Raw genomic sequence first — 27,355 nt, 5'->3', positions numbered from 1 at the left:
TATGAAACTAATATTTGTTTACTTTTGTTTATGCCCAATTTATGTAAAAATGCAGGCTATCAAACCAGAAAACAAAACCTTGAATTAATAAGATTTGGGAAAGCATAACAATACCAAACTGGCACATGGAAATGATGGAAGTGCAGAAGCAGCATGAGCCAAAGGAGACATATTTATGCTTCTATGATTTTCAAAGCCTGGTTTAGCCACCACTAAAGCACATCAATAGAATAATCCCTACAGCTTTTAAATGGACTTTAGGTCTTGACAGAATGTTCTGAAAATACACATTTCTAAGTCAAGAACAATTATCTTCAATATTTAATAATGACAAAAGGCAGTGTTCTCCTGGCAATGTTTACATTCTTGTAATGGCTTTCTAGCAACAGTGTTATCAAACTGGAAGCAAGGGAGTCTGTGGAATACAAAGCAGAAATGAGCTCCAGTGCTTCTCATGAGTTCAAGCACGAAATGAGCATTGACTATATATTCCCTAATTTATCTCTTAATGACCTATTTATACCTTTAATCCAGCATTCATTCGCCTGTGCAATATACCCTTAAGTCGACAATTTTCAATTGACATGAGAGGTGGAAATGCAACGGGGATACAGATGCCAGGATTGCATTTACTGAATATTTTACCTCAGATTGCCAGAGTTCCTGGAACTCCCAGAAGTAATGTTGTCATGATTTATTTAATTTTCAGGCTCATAAGAGCATGACATCTTTTCAGTTGTAAGAATAAGAGTCATTGTCTGCAGAAGAAAAGCATACACACACACACACACACACACACACACATTACACACACATATATATATATATATTATATATATATATATATAAATGTAGTGACCATCACAGTGGCAGACAAATCAACGCCCAGCTCTTCAAATATGAAGAGCCAGATCATTAACAAGACTGCATATGGATGCCGACTACACAATACCTTGGAATCCCACAGGCAAATGGGAACCACGAGGAGACCTCTAGCGAAGCTGCAAACGCCAAGTACCCGCAGAGAGTAAGGCAAATCCTGAGGAGTCAGCTGAATGGGAAGAACAAGATGTGGGCAATCAACACCTGTGCCCTGCCAGGCATCAAATACCATGCTGGCCAAAGGAGGAGACAGAAGCCACTGACATCAAGACGAGAAAGCACCTTACCATGCATGGAGGTTTCACCCAAATCCAGGACCCTGAGACTGTACGCAAAGTAGAAGGAAGAAGGTGGAAAACTTGTGAGTGTCAGAACCACTATCCTGGATGAAATAACAAAGATGAGTACATCAGGAAGATGGCCACAACTGATCATGTGCTTAGTGAATACCTCAGCAACAAAAAACCAAGAAAGAAGAGGAACAAGAACAAGAACCTTCATGGAAAGACAGGCCGGCCCCTGCACGGCAGGTACCACCAGAGGATAGAAGAAGTGGCCAATAACAAAAAAAATTGTACCAATGGCTGAACAAAGCTGAAACATAGCACAGAGGCACTCATCATGGCAGCACAAAAACAAGCTCTAAGCACAAGTTCAATAAAGGCTGGGGTCTACCACACCAGGCAAGACCCCAGGTGCAGGCTGTGCAGAGATGCCCCCTGAGACAATACAGCACATAACTGTAGGGTGTAAGATGATAGCAGGAAGGCCATACATGGTACGCCATAACCAAGTGGCTGGCACAATATACAGGAACATCTGTGTCAAGTATGGCCTGGAAGTCCCAAGGTCAAAATGGAATACATCACCATGGGTGGTTGAGAATGACCGAGCTAAGATCCTGTGGGACTTCCAGGTACAGTCAAACTGGTGATGACTAACCAACCGAACATAGTAGTGGTGGACAAACAGTGTAAGAAGGCTTTAGTGATAGATGTAGCAATACCAAGTGATAGCAACATTAGGAAGAAGGAACATGATAAGCCTGAGAAATACCAAGGGCTGAGAGAAGCGCTAGAGAGGATGTTGAAGTTGAAGGTAACAATGGTCCCGGTGGTAATCGGAACACTTGGGGCAGTGACCCCAAACTGCAAGAGTGGCTCCAGCAGATTCTTTGAATGACATCCAAGATCTCTGTCGAGCAGTGCGTACTCCTAGGAACAGTTAAGATACTACACAGGATCCGCAAGACCGCATGCAGGGTACACAAAATTACTTAAAAATGTTAAAATAGCATAATGATACCATGATTTCTTTGGTAATTTTTAGTGGTATTTCACAATATTTTCACTCCATTACTTTATTGAGTCTATTTGATATGACAGATTTTAAAAAGTTGCAATCAGTTAATATTGGCTGAAGATGGGTATCTGTGCAGTGTATAATAGTAACTAGGCCAAAAACTTTTCATAACTATTCCTAATAAATATGATAATGTATAAAAGCAATCAGATGTAATGACCTCTGGAAAACTCATTTGATTATTCAGATGTCAATTTCAAACCACTTCCCAACATTTCAAACCCTCACTTCAATCACATATTTATTTCATTGCATGCATGGGCAGACTTTTGATGATCAAAGAGAGGCAAAACTGCTGCATTTAACATTCTGATGCAAACACAAGAAGCAGAGGCACAGTTGTTTGGATTTCAGTGTTCAAGTGGATGTTATCAAAATACTTCCCGCTGCCTTCTTCTTAATGTGATGAACACTGAGAGTAATGTACTGCAGGAATGGACAAGGTATTCCGCAAGGAAAGTCTTTCATATGCAGATTAGCTTTCTGTTTACTACAAATCTTTCACAGGTTGTCAAGATTAATACATGAATCAGAAAAATCAATCTTCACCCTATGTTTTCCAGCCTTTTCAAACAGCACAACATTCATCAAGAGCCACAAAGCTCACCTCATGCAAAACAGACATAATTAGAGATGCTGTGATAGGGAATTTTATGGCTGATGAAGTTAACAAATGTCATATCTGTATTTTGTGAATGATACCAATATAACAACTGATAATATTACTTAAAAAATAAGATGATGGCAATAAATGAGGGAATATAGATTCTTATAAAATACTGCACAAAAGCAGTTTTTACTACTTCATTGTTGTGAAAAGGAATTCACTTAAACCATAATAATGTTCGAAACTCACTCTCAGATTTGAAAATCTCAAGTGTTTTTCTTCAATAGACCAGCTTCATAGCTTTGAAAATACTCTTCAAACCTGGACTTGATTATTCCCAGTATCTGTTGAGATCAAAAAACTAGACCTGTGAAATCTGGACTAACAAGAAGAGTATAACAACTAATCATCACACAGTTTTAAATATGTGAAACCCTTCCTTTATCTCTGTCAATGCAAATGCCAGCAGTCAATTAATTAGGTTCTTGGTCTGATTAATCTTGGCCTGTTAGCTGTGGTCTAGATGTGTAACATAAGGCAAAATAACAGCCTATGATCTGAATCAAAATGTTTCTCACAGATTAAATTGAACTCTTGTGCATAAGAGTACCTGGATAAAATGCCAGGTAACTCACACAAATCTTTCCATCCCATTTTGGTTTTGATATTTTTCTAAAAAAAATGTCTGAATGGTAATTCATCTCCGCTGCAAAAGAAGCGGAAAAATCACTACATATACTCAATAAAATGGAAAGAAATATAAAATGTGTAAGGCTAAAGAGCCTTCAATAACTACAGAGAAAGCCCACCAATCAAAACAACCCCCTATGAGAAAGCACTTGGTGACAGTGGGAAGGAAAAACTCCCTTTTAACAGGTAGAAACCTCTGGCAGATCCAGGCTCAGGGAGGGGCAGCCATCTGCCACAACCACGACTGAGTGACGATTACAGTGAATGAAGAACAGCCTGCCTGAACAGAAGGTGTAGCTTGGGCAGCACGTTAGCAGGGCAGCAGCTGTCATGAACCTTGCACTCACAGTTATAGCAATGTCTCTGTTGCTTCATCTAATGTTGGTCTGCTTGATAATGGATAAAAATCATAATGATGATATTTTTGGTCAATACTGAAATCACGATTATTTAACACAATTAGTCACTGACTTTGTAGACACACTGCATTGATTGCACTTAGAGAACACTGAATACCTGAAATCTAGTGCATTTTTACAATCTTTTGAAAATAAATACTAAATTGAAAACAGAATATATAAGTAAAATATAAAAATATAAATACAGTATAAAACATATAAAAATAAATTGTAACATAAATAAATAGATTATAAATTAAACACAAATAATAAATAAATAGAAAGGTAATGCCAGTTATCACGACTAATAATACTAGAAAGAAATAGGACCAAGTTATTTAGACCAAATTAATTCTCACATTTTAGTGCCAAAAGTGACAAAATCAATTTATTAATAATTTTTGCACAAGGTTTTTTTGTTGATTACAATGTTTTTTCTGCTTTACAATTATAGGCACTGTTGCTCTGTATGAATTGAGGCCTAAACAGTCACCCTCGGTCAATTACATCACTTGAGTTCTTAGGAGGGAATGCAGAAAATCAAAAAGAAAGTAGAAGCAGGACAAGTCGCTTTTGAAATCCTGAAAACTAACCTTGTTAAATATCAGGAATTTGTAAAGGCTGCAAGATCTAAATATTTTTTGATGCAAAAAGTTCCCATAATCCCAGGATTTGGTTCTCCACTATCAACTCTGTTATTGCAACTTCCTCCAGAACCTTTCAGGATCCATCTGCTGTCAAATGCAGAAATTAAGAATTTAAGAATTATTTCTAGTAAAATTCAGAATATTAGGAATAGTGTTCACATTCAATCTCACATTTTAACAGATTCTTTCTCACCTGACCTGCTTTCAACCTATTACACTACCCTCTCTTGCAAAAATTGTTTCCTCTGTGAAATCCACAATCTGCCCACTGGACACTGTGCATTCCACTCTGCTGAAAGATGTAATCAACACTGTAGGTCCAAGCATCCTCCCCATTATAAACAATTCTATGTCTACTGGTACTGTTCCATCGCACTTCAAGCAGGCAGTTATCCAACCCCTGCCGAATAAGAACAACCTAGACTTCACTGTACCAAATATGCAACTTCTTCCATACTTACAACATAACAATATTTCTGAAAAGCTTCAGCTGGGTTTCAGGGCCAACCACAGCACAGAATCCACCCTACTTAAAGTGCACAAAGATCTACTCCTGTCAGTTTTCTCTGATACCAGTGATCACAACATTCTCCTACAACACCTGCACTCCAGTGCTGGTTTCAGCAGCACAGCGCTACACTGGTTCACTAAAATAAATAATCTCTCTTTGCAAACATTGGAATTTTTTCTTCTTTAGCTGCAACACTTTGCTGTGGGGTACCTCAGGGCTCCAGCTTAGGTCCCATCCTGTCCTCTCCATACATGCTCCCCTTGGGTCAAATCATCAGTAAACATAATATCACCTTTCACGCCTATGCTGACGATACCCAGCTTTATCTCTCACCCTCAATCACAACAAGTCCAGGCTGGATAGCATCATCATATGACATTAAGAACTGGATGGAACAGAATTTCCTTCAGCTGAATGAGTATAAAACAGAAATTGTTTTTTTTGGCTTGTCCAATTCCATCACAGGGTTTGCTGATTAGCTTGGCAATCTGCCCACCTATGCCAAATTGTATGCAAAAAACCTCGGTGTGATATTTGACTCAGGTTTTAAGTTTGACAAACAAATTAACTCAGTGGTTAAAACAGCCTTTTCCATTGCCACTCCATATTGAAAGTTAAATCTTTTCTTTCTGTGAGAGATCCCAAAATTGTTATTCATGCTCTCATTTCCTCCTGCTTGGACTACTTTAATTCACTTTACACTGGTCTCAGTCAGTCCTCTATGTCCCATTTCCATCTTGTGCAAAATGCTGCCGTTAGGCTCCTCAAAGGCATCCGAAAAATAGATCATATTACACCCATTTTAGCTTCTCTCCACTGGTTGCCAGTGAGGTTTAGAATCAATTTCAAGATCATCCTCTTTGTGTACAAAGCCCTTCATGGTTTGGCTCCTTCCTACATCTCCAACCTAACCCCCCCCCTGCCTTCAGGTCTCTCCGGTCAGCTGATCAGATCTTTCTAAATGTCTCCTGCTCTAGATTTAAACTCAGAGGAGATTTTCTGTGTTTGTCCCCAAACTGTGGAACATTTTACTATTTCTGATCTAATCTTATCTAATCCTGTTTTTTTTTTTTTTTTTCATAATGCCTTTTTGCTCAGCACTTTGGTCAACACGAGTTGTTTTTGAGTGTGCTTTATAAATAAATTGGAGTTTGAGTCACATCCTATGACAGCTGGAGGGGAAGAAGACTGATCATAAACAGGTTTGTGCATTTCTACATTGTAAATTTGATGCTAGTTGTGCCACAAATGGATGTAAACAATCCTATCTGTACACATGGACCATTTTGACCAGAATGCCTCAAGTTAAGCCAGATAATTAGCAGGAAAAAAAAAAAAAAAACATGGCACAGCAATATCAATACTTAGACAGTGTAGTGCTACACCAAAACCCAATTTAATACATGAATATACATGAATTATTTTAAATTATTAAATTATTATTTTAATTTATTTTAATCAACTACTGCAGATAACATCATAGGTCCACTTTCAAATAACCATCTAAGCACAAATAAGCACATAGTAGACTTATTCGAAACATTTCTGCCTATTTGATTAATTTCAGATGAAAAAAAAGAACCCCGAGTTCCTGTTATGTTCTGTCATAGATAATAAACTCATGTTTACAGTTGTTATAGCATATGTAAACATTTCCATTAGCTTTTACCTTGAAGTTGATGCTTTGGATCATAATTTGAAGCCAGCCACTGCAAAGTGCGTGCCGACAGGGATGATTAGTCAGCCATAATGTGTCTAGATAGGCCGAGGTTTTAGAGTAACAGTTATAGAAATGGAAAGTACACTTTACTGTTCACTGTTCTGCAGAAAAAAAGGACTATTTAAAAAAGGACCCACACACAAGTAAACACACTAAGCCGAAAACCTCATGAAAACCTCAAGAAAAGTATGGCAGCTTTTCAATTTGTGACCAGAAATTATGTAGAATCAACAACATTAAACGTGTGTGTGTGTTTGTGTGTGTATTAATGTCTGGGTTCCTGGGAATGGCCTCCTCCAGCGCCAGTCGTTTCCCTTCGCTGGCACACCTGATATGCATCAACTAATCACCCGCAGCAGTATATTTACTGAAGTTCTCCCGCTGACTTTTTTACCAGACTACTGCTTCAGTGTTTGTTGGAGTGTGACACCCTGACCAACTTGCTAATAAGACTCTCTTCCTGTGCCACAGTTTCTCTTCCTATATCAGTCAAACTTTAGATTCCACACACCCCAAACAGCTTGCCAAGTGAAATAAAAAAAAAAATGTCTAAAAGATATTAAACAGAAATGTTTTCTGCAATGCGATTCTGATGAAAACTGGCACTTAAATGTCTGCAAAAGGGAATGCATTTTAATTTGTTGTAGTGAAAATTCAAATCTATTTTGACTGATGAAATTTGTTTCTGCTTCTGGGGAAGCTGTGACATACTTGAACATTTGAGGTCAAATCTGAGGTTATTTAAGCAGTGTAGGAGGTGACTGACAAATAAGTGATTTCAACCTGTGGATTACTGTAACTGTTTGGTGCTGCAACAAGAACCTAAACAAGCTCGTGCTTGTGTTATGCCCCTCTGCAACTCCCACCAGGCTGCAGTGTTAATGCAGGACTCTTTAGGTGCTGCATGGTGCATGCTGCAGAGGGATTACAATGCAAGGGGGTGGATATGTATTTCTCCTACGTTATCCCTAGATTTTACCTCAGGATATTTAATTATTGAAATAAACTTTTGTGTCAATCCGCTTTTTTTATTGCACTCCATGAGCTAGTATGTTCCAGCTTGACTCAATCTAGTTGATGACTATAATGGCTGATGCAGTATTTCTCAAATATTCTGAACTACAACCCTTGGGCACAACAATACCAGACAACCCTCTTACAAAACTTTCGAGCTCACCTTATTATTTACCAGTCTCAGATTTTTGGTTTGTTAGCATGCGTGTATCACACCAGAGTCCTACTGCCTATAGACTGGAGGTTTCTTTGTTTAGTTTTAGAGCATTTTAGTGTTAATAACTGTTACACATTTTGGGAAAGGTGGAAAAATTGCCATTCAGAACTGGGTTTTGAGTATTGTATCTTTTCTACGGTGCCCCTGAGAGGTCTCACACACTGCAACTTAAGAAAACACCATTGTATAGAAAAATGCTGCAAAAGCACACAAAACACAGTGGATACAATACAAGTGTTTCTGTGGAGATTCATCTGTGTTGTGAGGGAAAACAACATGCGAGGTAATATGCACTTTAATTGCACGAGTGATATAATATTGTAGATACACTATATAGACTAAAGTATTGGGCCACCTACAGATTACACCTATAGGAGCTGCTCATCCATGGTTACCAATGCCATGAAGCTCCTGGTGCACAGTTTTTGTGCTGATGTTGATGCCAGAGGAGGTTTGGAGCACTGCAGTTATTGAGTCAGCAGAACGTTGCAGACTTTTATGCGTTATGCAGTAATCAGTGACCCGCTCTGTAACTTTATGTGATCTGCCACTTTGTGGAGGAGTTGCTGTGGTTTCTAAATGCTTCCGCTCTGCAACACCATCACTTACAGTTGACGTGGCATATCCAGGAGGGAAGACATTTCACAAACTGACTGGTGTCAATAATGGCATACTATTACAGTACCACACTTGCTTGATTTTACACACCTTTGGCTAAGAACTGAAAACACCCGAATTTAGCTCCAGTACTTTTGTTTATACAGTAAACACTGCCTAAGTCGGATTGAAATGGCCCATGGAATTTCATCCGACTTGTAAAAAATCTGTCCTATGTGTAAATCGGATAAAATCAGATTCTTCAAAATTATTCAAAATATCAGACAGTTTGGGGTCTAATATTGAATTTCGCAGCAATGGCTTTCTGCTTCATCCCTGGATTTACCTCTGCAAATTTTATAATCTTGTATTTCTGCTCATGAGTGGGAGTTTTTAGCTTATGCTTGCCTCCTGCACTTGCCATGATTGTCTCTGGTGAAATTAACTGATTAGCCCAGTGCAGCCAATCCAGACGTCATGTGACTGTCTAGACACTCAAGCGATCTCCAGGCACTGTTAGTGTGTGTAGTTGTACATGAACAATCTGACGCATGGAGTTTGTATAGATTGTACATATTGGAAGTGGGCATGGTGGGAGATGAGGAGGGCTTTAGCGCTAAACTCATCCGACTTATGTGATCACATTTAATTGGAAATGCATTACAATAGGAAGAGATTTTTCATCCAAGGTAGGTGAAAATCCGACTTGTATGATCCGACTTAGGAGATGATTTTTACTGGATTTAACATTAGGAACAATCGGGACCTGCAGAAGCCATCCAACTAGAGTGAAAATCCAATTTCAAATTAGGCGACTTTTACTGTATAGTGTACATGTTTTCTGTTAGCTTGTCATATCTCTTCCATCACGTTACTGTCTCCTCAAAAACACTTCAATTGCATTTCGCGTATTTGGTTTTTCTTGCTTTTTGTGTTTTGTTTTTTTTTCCCCCGATTTCCGTTTTGATTTTTTGATTTTTTGATTTCCACTGTGACTTTCCTTGCATATTCTGCGCTTTTACAGCATGTTTCTATTTACTGGTGTTTTCTTAAGTTGCAGCATGTTTGGTCTCTCAGGGCCACCATACCTGTTTGCGTCCATGCCTCTGTGAACAATAATTTCATTTTCTTGCTTACAGACCACTCATATGTAGTATCACACAACAACATGAAATGCATGGGTAGTCATAAATCTCACTGCTTACTGCTGTTTAGAAAGTCCCATGCGCCATGCGCTGCAGCCCATGGCAAGACATTTAACTATAATTCTATAAGAGGTTAACAGCAATATAGGATTGCTGCTCTGCCATTTACATCCAGGCTATAAATAGAATTTAAATTATTACAAGCAGTGCAATTGCTTGAGTGTAATGTCATGAAATGAGATACCTGTTCAGAGAGACAACCTAGGATTAGTCTGCTGCCTAAGGCTAAAACCAATCTTCTTTCAACAGTACAAAAGCATGTGTTTAGTGCATACAAATGTGGTAAGCAGTTGCATTGCCTCAGGTTAGTTCATAAGCATAGAGACAAAATAACCAGCTGTCTGGTGCCAAAACATACAGATTCACTATGTACAGTTTGTTTTTTTGGGGGGTGGGGGTGGGGTCTCCATTTCCAGTATTGGGACAAAAACAAGGGTCTCTTTGAGATGTTACAGTGCATTTATTAGACATTATGTTGTACAGTACTGTGCAAAGGTCTTGTGCCACTCCTCATTTCTCCTTCCAATTGTTTTAAAGTCGCATTGAGCCAGACTTTCTGAAGTCTTTTGTTAACTGTTTGCTTTTTCACTCATTTTAACTCTACAGCAGATGAACAGTATCTGAAAGTTAGGTTCTTAAGAAACAGGAAAAAACAAAAATCCAGCAAACACCCGACACAGGACCTAAGAGACAAATCTGGCTCTGAAGTTGTTCTGTGGTCACTGTCAAGAAGCCATTCTTAAGGAAAGGAAATGGGAATAAAGTCGGAGGAATGAAAATCTGTGGCAACAGGTCTTATGGAGTGATGAATCCAAATTTGAAATTTTTGGTTCAAATCTTTGTCAATATATACAGAGTCGATCAGGAGAGAGTTTACAGCAGTGAGCATCTGAAGCCATCTGAAACATAACGGAAGCTCTGTCATGATCTGTATTTCAATTTGTGGTGAAATGATGGAATTATGGTGCAGAAAAGTACCGTTAGATTTGGATCCACCATGCAATACTGTCTGGAAAGCATCTGACAGCAGCAACAGTATCATTAATCAGCATGACAATCTTCCCAAACACATTGCCAATGCAATAAAAGCTTATCTGGAAAAAAAACCAAAAAAAACCCCACACACAATGGAATATTATCAGTCATAGACTGGCCTCCCCAGAGGCCAACATTACTGAAGCAGTGTGGGATCATCTTGACAGAAAATGCAACAAAAGGCAACCAAGATCTAAAGAAGAACTCTGGAATTAAATAATCCTAGAGACCTATTCCTGAAGACTACTTAAAGGAATTAAAAGGAAGCTTGCCTCAGACTTCAGACTGTGATGAAGCACAAAAGTGGTCCATACCAAATATTGATCTTCAAGCTCAGAATTGTACAAACTCAGCTTTTTTTTCCTTTATGTACTGTATTTCCATGTATCTTTACATGTTTCGATAAATCACTGCATTTATTTCCCATTTACCTAGAAGATATAAAGAAATTAGGTGTGGCTCAAGACTTTTGCATAGTACTGTAAGTTTGCACAAGATCAGAAACTTCGAATTTTTTTTTGTTTTTTAATTTCTCACATAGTGCTTAAAGACACTATAAATGGGCTACATTATTTGTTATGTGTTATGCTTAAAATAATGGATGTACAGTATTTGGATACTTAACATTTCTATCAAAAATGCAATTACATAAGGCAAAAATGGCATTAAAAGATTTTACTTGGCAAACTTGTGTTTTATCAGCTAGGCTGATGCTTCAATAAAAAAAAGCCCTTTTTGAAACCAATCACTTGACATGGAAGTGGCACCCTTTTTTTGTATATGTAATTTAAATGTTTATGTAATAAGAGTATCTCACCTGACATGGCTGTTCCTGCTGTCAGGATCTCGAGCCGTTACAGCCCCCACCTCCGTGCCACTTGGTGAGTTTTCATAAACATCCATGATATAATAATCCATAGAAAAGACAGGGGCTTCGTCCACATCCCCAACTGTGATTTTCAGGGTGGCAGTGTCTTTGAAAGCACCAAGATAGGAAAAACGAGGATCCACATGTGTATTCACCCCCTCGATATTGAGCGTGTAGGTCTTCTTCCTCTCGAAGTTCAGAGGCTGTGGGGAAAAAGCACCACAGGGGCCACATGATTAGCATGCTCATAGTACAATTAATGGCACTCACTATTTCATTTTGGCTGGTGGGGGTTGTGAGGAAATTATGAGCGGTCAGCACATTAGTCAGAGTACGTGGTGATAGGCATGCCCCCAGTTTGAAAAAGAAGAGAAAAGTAGCAGCACTGAAACTAAAACATTTTAGCCACGTAAAAAGAGGCCATTAAAGGAGTTACAGCTTCATCTTATCCTCATTTCCATCAGGAAAGTGTTACAACAGAAGAGATTATTTTACTTCACAGAATAAAGAAGCTGCTAGTTTATTGCTTCCTCAGTTGGTTGTTTTCTGCAGGCCAAAATAAGTGTCCAGTGGTTTTGAAGGGAGTGATATAACGACTTTATTTACCTGATGGTAAGCTGACCCTTTAATTCCAAACAGCAGAATGCTATCTGGAGTCCTCAAATAAACATCATATTAACAAAATCTTAAAAGCACTCAAGTGAGAAGATGTTTACCTTTTTTAGGCTGATGATTCCCTCCCTTGTGTCTCTGTCTGTAGAAATTGAGAACATGTTGGCCCCCTCTGAATTGATGATGCTGTACCTAATGTCCGCATTGATGCCAAGGTCCTCATCATTAGCTTTGATCTTTCCTACTGGTTTCCCTACTTGAGCCGATTCAGGAACATAGAGCTGGTAGTTTTCTGTGGATGAACATTGATGTGTATCCATTTAGAGACGGCAAAACTGTTGTGAACACACTATCAGCCTCCTCTGCCCTATATGCTTGTCTGAATGTTCGCCTAAAACAGCTTAGCTAAGCAATTTGAATGTGCCACCATTTGTTCCTCAGGGAATGTAATTAAAAATATTTTTGCTGTGTTTCAATTGACATAAAATGGGCAACTTAGGTTGATAGCTCTGCAGTGGAGCACATCAAACTCTGAGGCAGATGATTATTCAGGAAATGTTGATGGTTTTGAAATAGTTTTTTTTCCGCTGCAGCAAAAATGGAAAAACTCAGAGCCGAGGGGGATTATACTTGATGAGGCACTTCCAAAGACAAAGAATCACAACTTTGTCATTACTTAAATTTATCATTATAATTGAGAAAATTCAGACTGCAAAACAGAGGGTTTTGATGAAATGCTCATTTAATTTAAACAGCTAATTATGGAAAATTTGACTCCAGTGTGAGGATACAGAGTCACAAAACAAGTATCATTCATCACAGTGAGGACTGCTGAAATGGAGAAATTTAAAGTATGAAATGGCAAAATATGCTGTAAAATAACAGTCCTGTGTTTCCTGTGCAAACATATTAGGACCTTTAAAACAACCTGAATTCTTAATTTTTACACTTAAAATACAGTAGAGACATCCTATTATAAATTCTTTTTTAATATAACTTCCTCAAGCAGGTGCAGTGAAAGTCTTCTGCTCAAGGCCAAGCCTGCTTGGTCATGCAGTAGAAGCTAATGTACTCAGGTAAGCAGAATGAGATGTTAACATTGTCAGTGGTTATTGAACTACATTAACCTTCTGGCTAGTTTGCCAATTTAAAATGATCTGCCTTCCAATTTCCTAAATGGAATTACATGACATTTCAGCACACATGTATTTAGTTGAGGTTAATTCTGCAACATAATAACTTACAACACTGCCACTTTAAATATTACTGAACTTTGTTAGGTCAACCATCACCTTCAGGTATATATTTTTACCTACTTTGAGGAAACTTGGGTGGGTTGTCATTGACATCTGTCAGTGTGATATTGATGGTGGTGGAACCAGAGAGGCCTCCAACCTGGCCTGCCATGTCTTTGGCTTGGATGACAACAGTGTAGTGTTCTCTGGCTTCGCGATCCATGTTAGCTAAGGCAGTCCTGATGATTCCTGGGTGGTTTGGGGGTGGGACATTTGACAGGAAAAAAATAAAACACAAAGGCTAACCAGTTTGCAGTTGAATGCAGTTAAAAACAGCAATAAATAAAAACATGGTAACTGGACAGAAGACACTGGTAAAAATGAAAAAGAAATAAAAATTGCAGCAAGTCAAAACAGTACTCAATAGTTTGTATGGTCCCCACGTGCTTGTATGCATGCCTGACAGTGTCATCCTACAGGAATTGCCTGCATGCTCGCACCACATGAACTGTCGTGCACCAGGAGGAACCCAGGCCACACGGCATCAGAACAGGGTCTGACAATGTCTCCAAGGATCCATTCATCCATTTTCTTCTGCTTATCCATTTCAGGGTTGGTGGTGGTGGGGGGACTGGAGCCTATCCCAGCTGCCATAAGGCGGAAGGCAGGGACAGGTCACCTGTCTGTCACAGCGTTAGTGCAGAGAGACAGACAACCATTTACACTCACAGCCACACTTACGGACAATTTAGAATCACCAGTTAACCTAACCCCACTAAGTGCATATCTTTGGACTGTGGGAGGAAGTTGGAGTATCCAGAGATAACCCAAGCAGACATGGGGCGAACATGCAGAAAGGGCCGGAGAGATGGTGGATTCAAATCCAGGACCTTCTTGCTGTGAGGCAACGGTGCTAACACCCACGACAATACCTAATTACAGTCAGGGTGCCACTGCCTAGCCTGTAGAGCAGGGATCCTCAAATCCAGGCCTCGAGGTCCGGTGTCCTGCAGGTTTTGGGTGTGTCTCTGCTTCAACACACCTGAGTCAAATGTAGAAGTCATTAGCAGGACTCTGGAGAACTTGACTGCATACTGAGGAGGTAATTCAGCCATTTGATTCAGGTGTGTTGGATCAGGGACACATCTAATACCTGCAGGACACTGGACCTCGAGGCCTGGATTTGAGGATCCCTGCTGTAGAGGTCTGTGCATCCTTCCACAAATATGCCTCCCTAGACCATCACTGACCCACCACCAAGCCAGTCATGCTGAATGATGTTATAGGCAGCATAACGTTCTCCACAGCTTCTCCAGACCCTACCTGTGAAAGGCATATGGCACCAGTGGTGGACCTGCCAATTCTGGTATGCTATGGCAAATACCAATTGGGCTCCACGGTGCCGGGCAGTGAGCACAGGGCCCACTAGAAGACGTTAGGACCTCAGGCCACCCTCATGAAGTCTGTTTCTGATTGTTTGGTCAGACATTCTCACCAGTGGCCTATCGAAGGTCATTTTGTAGCTCTGGCTGTGTCCATCCTGTTCCTCCTTGCAGAAAGAAGCAGATACCAGTCTGCCCAGCTCTCCTAGAGTAACTGCCTTTCTCTTGGAATCTCATCCATGCTCTTAAGATTGTGCCGGGAGACACAGCAAACCTTCTGGCAATGGCACATATAGATGTGCCATCCTGGAGGAGCTGGACTACCTGTGCAACCTCTGTAGAGTCCAGCTATCGCCTTATGTTACCAGTAGTGACACTGATCCTAGCCAAATATATATGCTATTTTTTTACCCACCAAAAACACTTTTGTACTACTAGCACAACTCTGTGTCACCCTTTCTCTCAAAGACTAACACCATAAAACTGTGCCTCTTTATCTTTGATTCTCCTTACCTGTCAAGGTTAGCCTTTCCTCACTATTCATTATATTATATTAAATGACTATGCAACCTTGGATTAGGGCAGAATGCAACTTTTTGACGGACGCAATTTGTCACATTTATTACTACAATAACAGAGCAAACACTCCCATGAACTTTCACAATGCTAACTCGGTGATATATAACTGCAACTCTTCCCACTATTAGAAATTGCATACGGGTGAATCACAACACAATAACAAGCCAAAAATACAGGAGCAGTATTAGCTTCCTGTGTTGCCATTGGTAGGTGATTTATTGAATGCAATAGGTTCATGAGCAAGTGTGTGTGTGTGTGTGTGTGTGTGTGTGTGTGTGTGTGTGTGTGTGTGTGTAGCATATCTGTTAGTCTACTGTATATCATGTCTATGTTTATATCCTTGCTAGGGGGTTAATTTGCCACCTCTGCTCCTGAAACCACAGCACCACATGGAGCCTGATCTAATATGTTCTGTTACATGAGCGTTCATTGTAAATTGTGCTTTTCCCCACAGCAGAGACCCTCTGGCAACCAGTGAACTTGTGTTCTTTTGAACTTCTGAACCCTGCCATAATACACAATAGTTGTCCCGGTGCAGTGACACCTGGGGGTTGGTGTTGATCACAGGCTGGAATCCACTCTGCTGCTGTTGATTCCTGTTGTGAGTGACAATCACAACAATCAACATTTGACGCAATGAGAGAATTAATCAAGGCATTTCTGAAGTCTCATAAAAAAAGAAAAAAAAAACTAGACTGGCTTACAGCAGAGAGTGCTTGTCATAGGTTTCACATGAATTATGATGCATAATAAAACCACATTATTATCATTGTTTGACTATTATATTCATTTTTTTTTTTTTTTATGAAGATGCCATGACACGAGGGGGTTTTGGGGTACCCTGCACCTGCTGCTTTAATTCTACAAAATTAATAAAATCAAATTCACGAACATCATTTATGTATCTCGGTGAGCAAAAGCTCATAATCAGTATTACTAAGGTTATCCGTGTGGTTTTGATGTTGCAGTATTACAAGGTCAGCTCTCTGTCAGTTATTTTCAAACTCAAACTCACAGAAAGACTTTTTGCATTGTATACTGTATATCACTTAGGAATACTAATACTTTGTGTCTCAGTTTGGATACTAGTACACAAGTAGACAGTGTAGAACATTATATACTTGTGTAGTGCATGCATTTCTAAAGGGGTTAAATTGGGATATGTGAGCGTGGGGAGTCTGTGTCACAATATAGTAAATTGTTTTCATTACTGGGTCAACTGTCTAGTCTATTGCCCCCTTTTTTTTTTATTTACTGAATGATTAGATCAATTTCATGCATGCAGCTGTGCCACTACTGCAAGCAAGCTGCTTTTGAGCAGCAAAACTATAAACTATGTGCAATAATCCACTTGATATGGCAGAAAAAGAAAAAAAAAAACATATGTAATGATTCCCCAGGGGAAACAATATTTGGATTTAGCTAAAATTAAAAAGGTAGCTCTGATGCCGCTGGATTCATCCTGAGTCGGAGTTTTGTCCTGAGTGAATTTCACTGTGAGTCTGTGCAGCAGCACAGCTATTTTGCTGTAGAGAGAAAATACCATATGATCACAATGGCAGGTCAAAATATTAAAACAATAATTTAAGTTACTATTTCAATATGGAAGCAGCATAGATGGCGCTGCTGCTGTCTGATGCTATAGCTGTTTAATGAAGTGGAAGAAAATACAGCAAAAAATGACTGAAGACCAATCTCAGACTCACTTCTCACTGTCAGGTTTAAGGTTTACAATTTTCTGTTTCATTATCACTTCCAGCCTGGATCAGAGGTTTCACATTTTTTTAATGGGAAAACAGTATAATGCCAAGTATTAAAAATGCAGGCACTTTTACAAAAATGTGCCATTAATGTGACTCTTAAACCTTGATGCCGGTTAGTGGCCAAATAAATCACCATATATTGTTTTGTATCCTAAATTGAATTAAGGCAGAGCTATGATTTTCTAAAATTCCCAAAAAGGGCAGGCATATACCTGTGTTATACAATGGTTCGTTTTTCTCTTCCTTTTCTCCTGGACTATAGACAGAAACTAATCCACTTGGCTCAGGCTGAATAATCATTAAAAGTGGGTCAAGGAGCAAGGTAGCCAATAGTATTAAGATCCAGGGGATCTGAGGTTAAACATCATCTGTCACACAGAGCAGTGGCTGAAGTCCCACAGAAAGCTAGTGAATTGGGATTCATTAGTAGTGAATCAACAAAAACCTTTCCACAGTTTAAATATCAAGACCAGAGTGCTCTAGTACTACCTAATAGTAAATGTAGTCTTTACGAGCACAAGAAATTTAAGGAGTCAGTTCATACTGAAAATGCACTCAGGATTTCTCCTAATGTGACTTTGTAATCTTAATGTAAATTTAAACCATGAACCCTGAGTTGTGAATATAGTTTTTACCATTGCATTTAAACTCTGACCCATGGATTCCTCCTGTTCATATTTGCCTCATGCCTACAGATTTTCTATAAAGAGCAGGATCACTGAACTGGTTAAAAAAAGGAGAACTTTTTAAATAAAAAACTGCCCTCAAATTTGAAGCAGCAGAGGAACACAGCTGGATAAAGCTACATTTATGAATCTTTTTTATGTACTCACTATAACTGTGTCAACTACTTCTTAGCTATTCTCCATTCAAAGATGGCTACAAAGCAAAGCCTCTTCCGCCTTTTGGGAAGTCTGACCACACCTCTGTGCTTCTCATGCCGAAATACAAACAACAGCTCAGGCAGGAACCCCCTGCTGTGAGAGAAGTGACACGGTGGTCTGATCAAACAGAGGCCGCTCTGCAGGGTGCGTTGGATTCAACCGACTGGGACATGTTTCGCAGCAGCGCGGGCGGAGATATCGAGGAGTTTACGGAAACTGTTGTGGGATTTATTGGGAAAGTTGTTGAAGACACTTCACTTAGGAGGACCATCAGGACTTTTCCCAACCAGAAGCCGTGGGTGGATAAATCTGTCCGCGACGCCCTGAGGTCCCGCACCGTTGCCTACAACTCCGGCCTCGCCTCTGGGAACATGGAGGACTACAAGGTTGCATCATACAACGTCCGCAGAGCGGTGAAAGAGGCTAAACATCGCTACGGCCGCAGACTGGAACAGCAACTACAACAGTCTGACTCCAGGGGACTGTGGCAGGGACTACGCACCATCACGGACTACAAAGCACCACACACACACCCGGTGAGTGCCGACGCTTCTCTGGCTGATGAACTCAACATCTTCTTTGCGCGCTTTGAGTCGGGAAGCCGACAGCCTGCTGCGCTCCCGGCCGGAGGGGCGGAGACACTCACTGTGACGGAGCGCGACGTGAGGAGGGCGTTTAGACGTGTAAACACCAGGAAAGCGGCTGGACCAGACGGTATTAGTGGACGTGTCCTTAAGACCTGCGCTGACCAGCTGGCACCTGTGTTTACACTGATATTCAACCTCTCACTGAAACTGTGTGTGATTCCCACCTGCTTTAAAAAGTCCATTATAGTCCCTGTCCCAAAGAAACCACACCCCAGCAGCCCCAATGACTTCAGGCCCATAGCACTCACCTCTGTGGTGATGAAGTGTTTTGAGAGACTCATCAAGACATTCATCACCTCCTCACTGCCCACCACCCTCGACCCACTACAGTTTGCATACCGGCCAGACAGATCCACAGATGACGCCATATCCTTCCTCCTCCACAAGACCCTTTCACACATAGACACTGGTAAGGGGAACTATGTGAGAGTGCTGTTTGTAGATTACAGCTCAGCATTCAACACCATAGTTCCCTCCAGGCTGGTCTCTAAGCTGCTGGACCTGGGCCTGGGCCCATCCCTGTGCAGGTGGGTTCACAGCTTCCTGACCAGCAGACCACAGGTGGTACGAGTGGGTCACCTCACCTCATCCTCCCTCACCCTCAACACTGGATCCCCCCAAGGCTGTGTGCTCAGCCCTCTGCTGTACTCACTGTACACCCATGACTGCGAGGCCACGTCAGAGTCCAACGTCATCATCAAGTTTGCTGACGACACTGCTGTTGTGGGACTAATCTCTCACAATGAGGAGACAGCCTACAGGAGAGAGGTCTCCCGCCTGGAGAACTGGTGCCAGGAGAACCACCTCCTGCTCAACGTCAGCAAAACGAAGGAACTGATCGTGGACTTCAGCAGGAAGCAGCAGAGGGACTACCATCCACTTGTCATCAGTGGTGCTGAGGTGGAAAGAGTGGACACCTTCAAATACCTGGGAGTGACCATCTCACAGGACCTGTCCTGGACTCATCACATAAACATCACTGTGAAGAAGGCCAGACAGCGTCTCTACCTCCTCAGGCGGCTGAGAGACTTCAAGCTCCCACTCAAGGTGCTCAGGAACTTTTACACCTGCACCATCGAGAGCATCATGCGTGGGAGCATCACCACCTGGATGGGAAACTGCACCAAGCAGGACTTCATGGCCCTAAAAAGGGTGGTTCGTTCAGCTGAACGGACCATCAGAACCACCCTCCCCAACCTGCAGGACATTTACACCAAGAAGTGCAGGCTGAGGGCCATGAAGATCCTAAAACAGCCCAGCCACCCCGGACACTCTCTCTTCTCCCTGCTCCCATCAGGCCGGCGTTACCGCTGCCTGAGGACTAAGGTGCCGTTTACACGAGACCGTTTTCATTTTGAAACGGTGTCGTTTTGATGCGTTTCGGCCTTGCGTTTACACGACAACGGTGTCATTTTGATGCGTTTCGCCCTTCTGTTTACACGACAACAGAGTGAAAACGATGTGTTTCAGAAACGGGGTCCAGAGTGGAGCGTTTCAGAAACGCACCGGCTTGCGTTTTCGTGTAAACACTTGAAACCGGGGTGATTTGAAAACGCTCGACTCGCACATGCGCACTATGGTTGCGACGGCCAGTTTTTCGCGCACGCGCAAACTGATAAACAGTACTCGCGGATTCACGAGTGCTTCTTATGCTTTTCCTGTGTTTTTACCGTTTTGTAATTCAGCGTTGTGTGCAGCAGCGATCCAACCTCATCATCTGTCCACACAAAACCTCTCACATTGGCCGTTTTGTAAGTAATGAACAATTTGCCGCACTACCTACTGTGTCACTCCACGCATGCGCGTCTTGCGTAAACAAACTGCAAAGAGAAAACCAACGCCAACTTGTGGCCTGGCATGGGAACTACATCGTTTTCATCGTTTCACATGTCCTCGTGTAAACGCGGATCGTTTCTGAAACGCCATCGTGTAAACGAAAGGCTGAAACGCATCAAAACGACACCGTTTCCAGTGAAAACGGCTTCGTGTAAACGGCACCTAAGACTGAAAGGTTGAAGAAGAGTTTTTACCCACAAGCCATCCGTCTGCTCAACTCTGAGCCCTAACTGGACCATTATTGCACAATGTAAATATTATAATTTATAAAAGTGTGTATAGTGTATAGTATATAGAGTATAGTGTATAGTGTGAATTACTTTTTTTTTTTTTTTTTTATTATTCTTATTTATATGTGTGTGTATATATGTTTGCAGGTACAAAATACATTTCACTGTGCATTGTACTGTGTATAACTGTGCATGTGACAAATAAACACTATCTATCTATCTATCTATCTATCTATCTATCTATCTATCTATCTATCTTATGGTGTGTATTAGAAAAAGATTAAACCAAAACAAGCACTTTATTTGCTAGTACTGGATTGAACCCCTTTTTGCCTTCAAATCTTCCTTTATTTTTTGTGGCATATATTCAACAGGGTGCTTGAAACATTCCTGAGATTTTGGTCCATATTGACATGATGGCATCACACAGCTGCTGCAGATTAGTTGGCAGCACATGAATGCAAATCTTTAGTTCCATCAAATCCCAAAGGTGCTCTATTGGATTGAGATCTGGTAGCTGTGGAGGCCATTTGAGTACAGTGAACTCATTGTGATGTTCAAGAAACCAGTTTGGGATGATTTGGACACTGTGGCATGGTGTGTTATCTTACCAGAGGCAGCCATCAGAGGCCAAGGTCAGCAACAATACTGAGGACGCATGTGGTGTTTAAGTGATGTTCAGTTGGTATTAAGGGGCTCAAAGCGTGTCAAAATATCCTGCACGCCATTACACCACCACTACCAGAAGTCTCAACATATGAGGCAGGATGGATGCATGCTTTCACGTTGTTTGCACTGAAGTCCTACCCTACCAGCTGAATGCTACAGCAGAAATTGAGACTCATCAGACCAGAAAACATTTTTCCAATTTTCTGTTGTCCAATTTTGGTGAGCCTGTGAGAAACGTGGCCTCTCTTCTCTGCTCTTAGCTGACAGGAGTGTGGATTTGTGCTGCTGTAGCCCACCTGCTTCAAGGTTTGACATGCTGAGCATTAAAAAATGCTCTTCTTGGTTGTAATGAGTGGCTATTTGATTTACTATTGCCTTCCTATCAGCCTGAAGCACTCAGGCCATTTTCCTCTGACCTACGACATCAACAAGGCATTTTCGCACAGTGAACTTGCACTCATTGGTGTGAAAAAGAAAATATCCATTCTCTGTAAACTCTAGAGATGGTTGTGCAGGAAAATCCCAGTAGATCAGCAGTTTCAGACCAGTCCACCTGGTACCAACAACCATGCCTCACTCAAAGTCACTTAAATCACCTTTCTTCTCCATTCTCTAGTGTAGAATAAAATAATGAAAAAAGACATATATGAAATAAGGCAGCAGGATGGTGTGATGGTTAGCACTATTACCTCACAGCAAGAAAGTCTTGGGTTCGTATCTACCCTTTCTATGTGGAGTTTCTGGGTACTCCAGCATCCTCCCACAGTCCAAAGACATGCAGTTAGTGAGGTTAGGTTAAATAGTGACTAAATTTTTTATAGGCCCTGCAACACTGGCAACCTGTCCCGCAATATAGTATCAGAGAGGGTAGAAAACTGTATTTTTCTCTTAGACCTTTACAGAAGATGAAAATAATCCACTTATTCAATGAAAAACTTTCATGAGAGCATAAGCGTTTTCTTCTTGTCACAGTGTTCTTTTCAAATGCCAGTTCTCAGCATGGCTCTGCTGCTTTTCTTAATTTTAAAACTAATCAAAGTGCTTGCAGCCATTTTCATGTAATGATGCGAGCGCTGCAAACTCCATTGGAAGTCCTTTGTTATTAACTGCAGTCTTGGCATTATTTAACCTGGGGTCCTTGAGACACACAGACCTTGGCAAGTGGCCATGCTTTCCATTAAAACCACACCACGACAGACAATCTGACCTTTCAAGTCTCTTATTACCCCTTTACTCATGAGTGTGCATCACTCCTGTACAATATTTCGTGGCAGTGATTTTAGGAACAATGAGCATGCACCAAAATATAAGGTTTTTTTTTTTTTTTTTTTTCCTTCGCTTCATGAATTCCACTGCTATCCTCAATAATGAGGATGAGCTACTGCCGCTCATTTAAAATCGAACACGCAAATGGCAGTACACCTCTTGCAATGCGGGAGAGCTCTTTTACAGCCGACGCAATGTATTTACTGCAGAAATGCACAATCAGTGAGCTGCAGACAGACTTAAATGAAAATTCTTTAACAATACAGAAAAAGCCATAGGGGTATTCTTCAGAAAGTGCAAGTACCTGAAAGGTATGTCAGTACTTGACACAAAGATCGCACCCCTGAACTCCCTATCCTGACCATTTCTGAGCTGTAATACCTCAGAAAGTCTCTGCTAAATCTCTGTGGAGCTCGTCAGTTAATTTAGAAAATAATTGAGAAAGAGCTGACTTCCTTCAACCCAGGCCCATTTGACACAGTAAGGTGGTTAGCCTTTTCCTCAACCTCCCCAGTCTATTAGAGTTGATACCATCATACTATCCACCTCTTTGTCTGGCTGGAAACTTCTAAAGGAGGACAATCTCCTGGGTGAACAAAAAGGATTATAGGAGATTACTAAAGCGCTCTTCAATCTCTAGCTTCAGGAATCTTGGTTTTTCGCCCTTCCAATACGATGTTATCCCTGTGTGTCTGAACTCTAAGAGCATTTCCTGAAAAAAAGGCAGATAACTTCAGCAAAAGTCGCTTGAATAATCAAAGATATCACACAAAAACACGGCTTCTTTTTACTTTACAAAACTTTTTTTTTTTTCTCTCTGTTTATATATCAGTTCATCTATCTGAGTGGGGAAAAACTGATTGGGCTACTCAAGTCTACATCACAAATGACTTTCCCTGATTCGAGAGGTAAGGCTTAATCCATTAACAGCGAAAATGTCTTGATCTGTGTCAGCTCCTTCAATAAACTCCAACACTCGCAAATCCCAGATCAGCAGAGAAATTAGCCTATTTAGGATGCAAAGGGGACTTAGTGGCTCTGTACTGTGGTGTGTCTTTGTGTGTGCATGTGTGTGTGTTGGGGGGGATATAAATGTGAAGAAGGGTTAAGGGGCAAGGCTCACAAGCAACCACTTTGATGTCTCTGTGGGTAAGTGACAGATGCACTGTAGTGAAGAGAGGAGTTACAACCCAACTACAGCATATAAGGGATAAATGCAGCCACACTCATTTACTGAGATATAGAAAGCTCTTACTAAATTTGCTGGCTTGCAGTTTTGTGATTTTCAAACCGTGTAATCAAGTAAATCCATTGCAGTGAATGTTCTTAATACAGTTAGCATGTCGCTAAGCTTCCCACGTCGGACTATCAATATTTCTTAAAAGTTTTACAGCAGTTGCATAAAAAGTGACGGAGCTATCGCAGAGAAATATGTCAGATGCACACCCATGCAGCATTTTGGACTCTTTCTCTGCAGTGATTAACATTCACTGAGCAGAAAGAGGTTCACTCTGTCTGTCTAATTCTCTGTTGTCCTTGTGCTTCATCTCTTGTGTTTGACCCAAATCCCCAGACAAGTCACAACAAAAGCAGCAGGTGGGGGTTTCCAGGTCCTTCCAGGTCCAAGGGCACCTTGACCGGATTTATGGCAGTTATTGGAAACTTTTGACTACATCCTCATTTATATACTTTCAAAACATTTTTAATGTCGATACAATGTGTCTCTTCTGTAAATTTAATTGAAATCTAAAGCCATCAGCAGGTGGTCTTAGGCTGAAATTAAGATAAAACGTCCAGCCTGCTTCTCCTCAAAGGTAAAACCCACTTACCAGCAACTGTACAGTTTAGTTATTAATATGGCGCACTCCAGAGAAAGTGTGGGTGACGAGTAGAAACTGTATGAAAGGTGCTGCTTGCAGCAAAAAAAAAAAAAAAAAAAAAAAAAAAGAAGAAAAAACCTAATCTTGTAAATTGGTGAGTTTAAAGGTGCTGGTAGACAGTTTGCATTTAGCCTGGCAGAAGTAGAAGTGGTTCCCCTGAAGAAGTTAGCACAACAGTAGTCGTCTCATTTACCTTTTGGCAACAAATTAATATGTTTCTGAAAATGTGAAATGTCAAAGCATTTAATACATTTCTAGGAAAATGCTATTTACAATAATTCTATGTTAAAAAAAAGTGAATGTAGGAAATTGTATTGGTTTAAAAGAGTGCTGAAGTTGGCAGCACACTGGGTAATTTCATTGAAAAGCCTGTGTGCTCTTTTTGAATGTGTGATGCTGATATAGTGTGCAGCTGCAGAGTCTCTGTGTATCAATTTCCAACAAGGGAATAAGCACACCTCTAAATTACATTAGCTTTGTATAATGCTATGGAAACCCTGCGCATTTGGCACTGCATAAATATTATTTACATTACTCTCATGTTTATTTACCAAGTTTAAATAAGAATGTTATTATTCTACGACTCTACGAAATAGTACCTAAGTGTGGTCTTGGTAACAATGGCAGTCTCACTTCAACATACATATACATCTTTTGATTATCTGTGCCTGCTAGAAACTATTACAAAACTGTTTAAGACAATTTATGACATGTCTCGGAAACACTTGGTTTCACAGTCAATAGTCGTAAAATCATGACAGCATACACAGCCTAATTTACTAATGTCTTTTTTTTTGCTTTAGCAAGCACCTATACTTAATCTCCTCTTTACTTACTCTTTTATTAATCTGGTATCATTGTATTTAATTATATCAGCAAGACAAATTGCCTTGAACCTGTAACCATTAAATCTGGCTCTCCTATCGTGATTATTTAAGCTTAGAAGGACCTAATGAGCTTCACCCAGATGGCAGATCCTAAATATTACACATACTGCTGAATTAATATGGTTTGTGATAGAAATGCTCTGTCTGCACCAACAAATCAGAACACTTAAATTACACATCATACCGCTAGAGTAGGCAAAAACCCTATTATGTTATACAGTATGTGCCTATATATACATTTATCCATTTCTATGCAACATTGGAGAAATTACTCATGAAAATGATTCAGTGGCCCAATTTAATTCTTCTGCGCATTGTCTGGTCTGTGGCCTTCCATCATTATCACTTGTATCAGTATTATTTATAGGCACTTTATGACCTAGGAACTTTTCATACTGTTCCAGGAAGTACCGCTCTTTTCTGTTTCTACACTGCAGAGACTGAACAATTTTAGCTCCTTTTGTCAGGGTTGGTCCCAGCACAAAAGGGACCTTTGAGTGACCCAAATGTAGGGGAGCTTGAGCACATCTGTCTCATCAGTCTGTGACTGACCTCAAAATGCACAACAGAATGAACAGAATTAGACTATGGTTTGGTCAGTATCTAAGATGTGTTTGGGTTTTAGTGTGCAGTATGAGGATCGACCAAAAATATAGAAAATCTAGGAAGTTTATTTGCTTCTTTGAGGATAAAACACTTCACAAAAATCATATAGCCATGTAACCTTTGAGAAGTATCTGTGAAGTAATAAAAAAAAATCACGTCAAGTTTGACTTTTTAGTGCAGATTTTAGGGGTTTTAGGCTTTTTAGAGAGATCAAGTAATAATTTTTGAATGTTTGCAATATTTATTTTGTCTAAATAATACATTTGGGAATGGTCAGTATATTGAGTTTTTTGTTTGTCATTCCAAACCCTAAAATACAATGGTTTGGCAGTATACACACGGGATATTTCAGATTACTGAAAAGCATGAAGCACAACACAGCAACATCTGCAGGTGCCCTTTAGTTTGATCAGGGAAATTAAAGTAATTTTATTTAATCAGACAGCTGCAAGGCATTAAAAATTACTCAATTAGATATATAAACGCTTCAGGAGCTGAAACAACAATTATGGATTACTTTGCTAAGACAACCTGTTATGTCAGCGTTTTGTCCACTGAGGTTGAAAAGTGTAATGCACTGTAATTTTAGTCAATTTAGCATTTAACACAATCCATCCATCTCATATTGCAGGTAGGGTTGAGATGATAACGTTAAAACCACTGTGCCACGGAGAAAGGCACGGGGAAAACTGTTCACTTTGTTTCTTACTGAGGATTTGGGTCAAGTCTGAGACAATCCTTTGGGTATTCCCTCAATGCCATATGTCCAGGCCAAATGGTATTATTCCCTTTGTCCTTAAGCGAGCTTTCCGTCTACCTCATGGGTCTTGTAAAATCTATCACTGCTGTATAAGGCCACCAGACCAAGGTCAAATAGGAAGAGGTATATTTATCCACGAGTGTGTGTGCGCACGTGTGTGTGTGTGCCCGTGTGTGTGTGTTTTTGTGTGCATGTTCTTGTAATCTTGCTGCTAATGTGTGAGTGTCCCATGACAGTGTCTCTGCAGTTAAAGCATAGTGGGAGCCAGGTACATGAGGATATTAGAAGGTGTAAGCAAGCTAATGCACTGTGGGACAGATGCAGAAGCAGCTTCATCTTCCCCATTGTGGCACTCAGATGTGGCAG

The 27,355-nt window shown here is 40.5% G+C and overlaps 1 protein-coding gene across 3 annotated transcripts in view; it reads right to left on the bottom strand.

The window, feature by feature from the left end:
- Window positions 1–27,355, bottom strand: part of LOC115799429 (cadherin-18) — a 105,671-nt gene that overhangs the window by 34,236 nt on the left and 44,080 nt on the right. For 2 of the 3 annotated variants that reach the window (XM_030756590.1, XM_030756591.1), the window contains 3 exons: window positions 13,682–13,849; window positions 12,470–12,657; window positions 11,703–11,956 (listed from right to left, as the gene is read on the bottom strand). In XM_030756590.1, the coding sequence (XP_030612450.1) occupies window positions 11,703–11,956; window positions 12,470–12,657; window positions 13,682–13,849 (610 nt within the window). Of the gene's footprint in view, window positions 1–11,702; window positions 11,957–12,469; window positions 12,658–13,681; window positions 13,850–27,355 lie in introns of those variants that run through there. The other variant, XM_030756592.1, reaches the window with a different exon arrangement.

Source organism: Archocentrus centrarchus, chromosome 20 (genome assembly GCF_007364275.1).
Source record: "Archocentrus centrarchus isolate MPI-CPG fArcCen1 chromosome 20, fArcCen1, whole genome shotgun sequence".
Lineage (NCBI taxonomy): Eukaryota > Metazoa > Chordata > Actinopteri > Cichliformes > Cichlidae > Archocentrus > Archocentrus centrarchus.
Note: the sequence above shows the minus strand (reverse complement) of the source record. Positions and strands in the feature narration are given on the sequence as shown.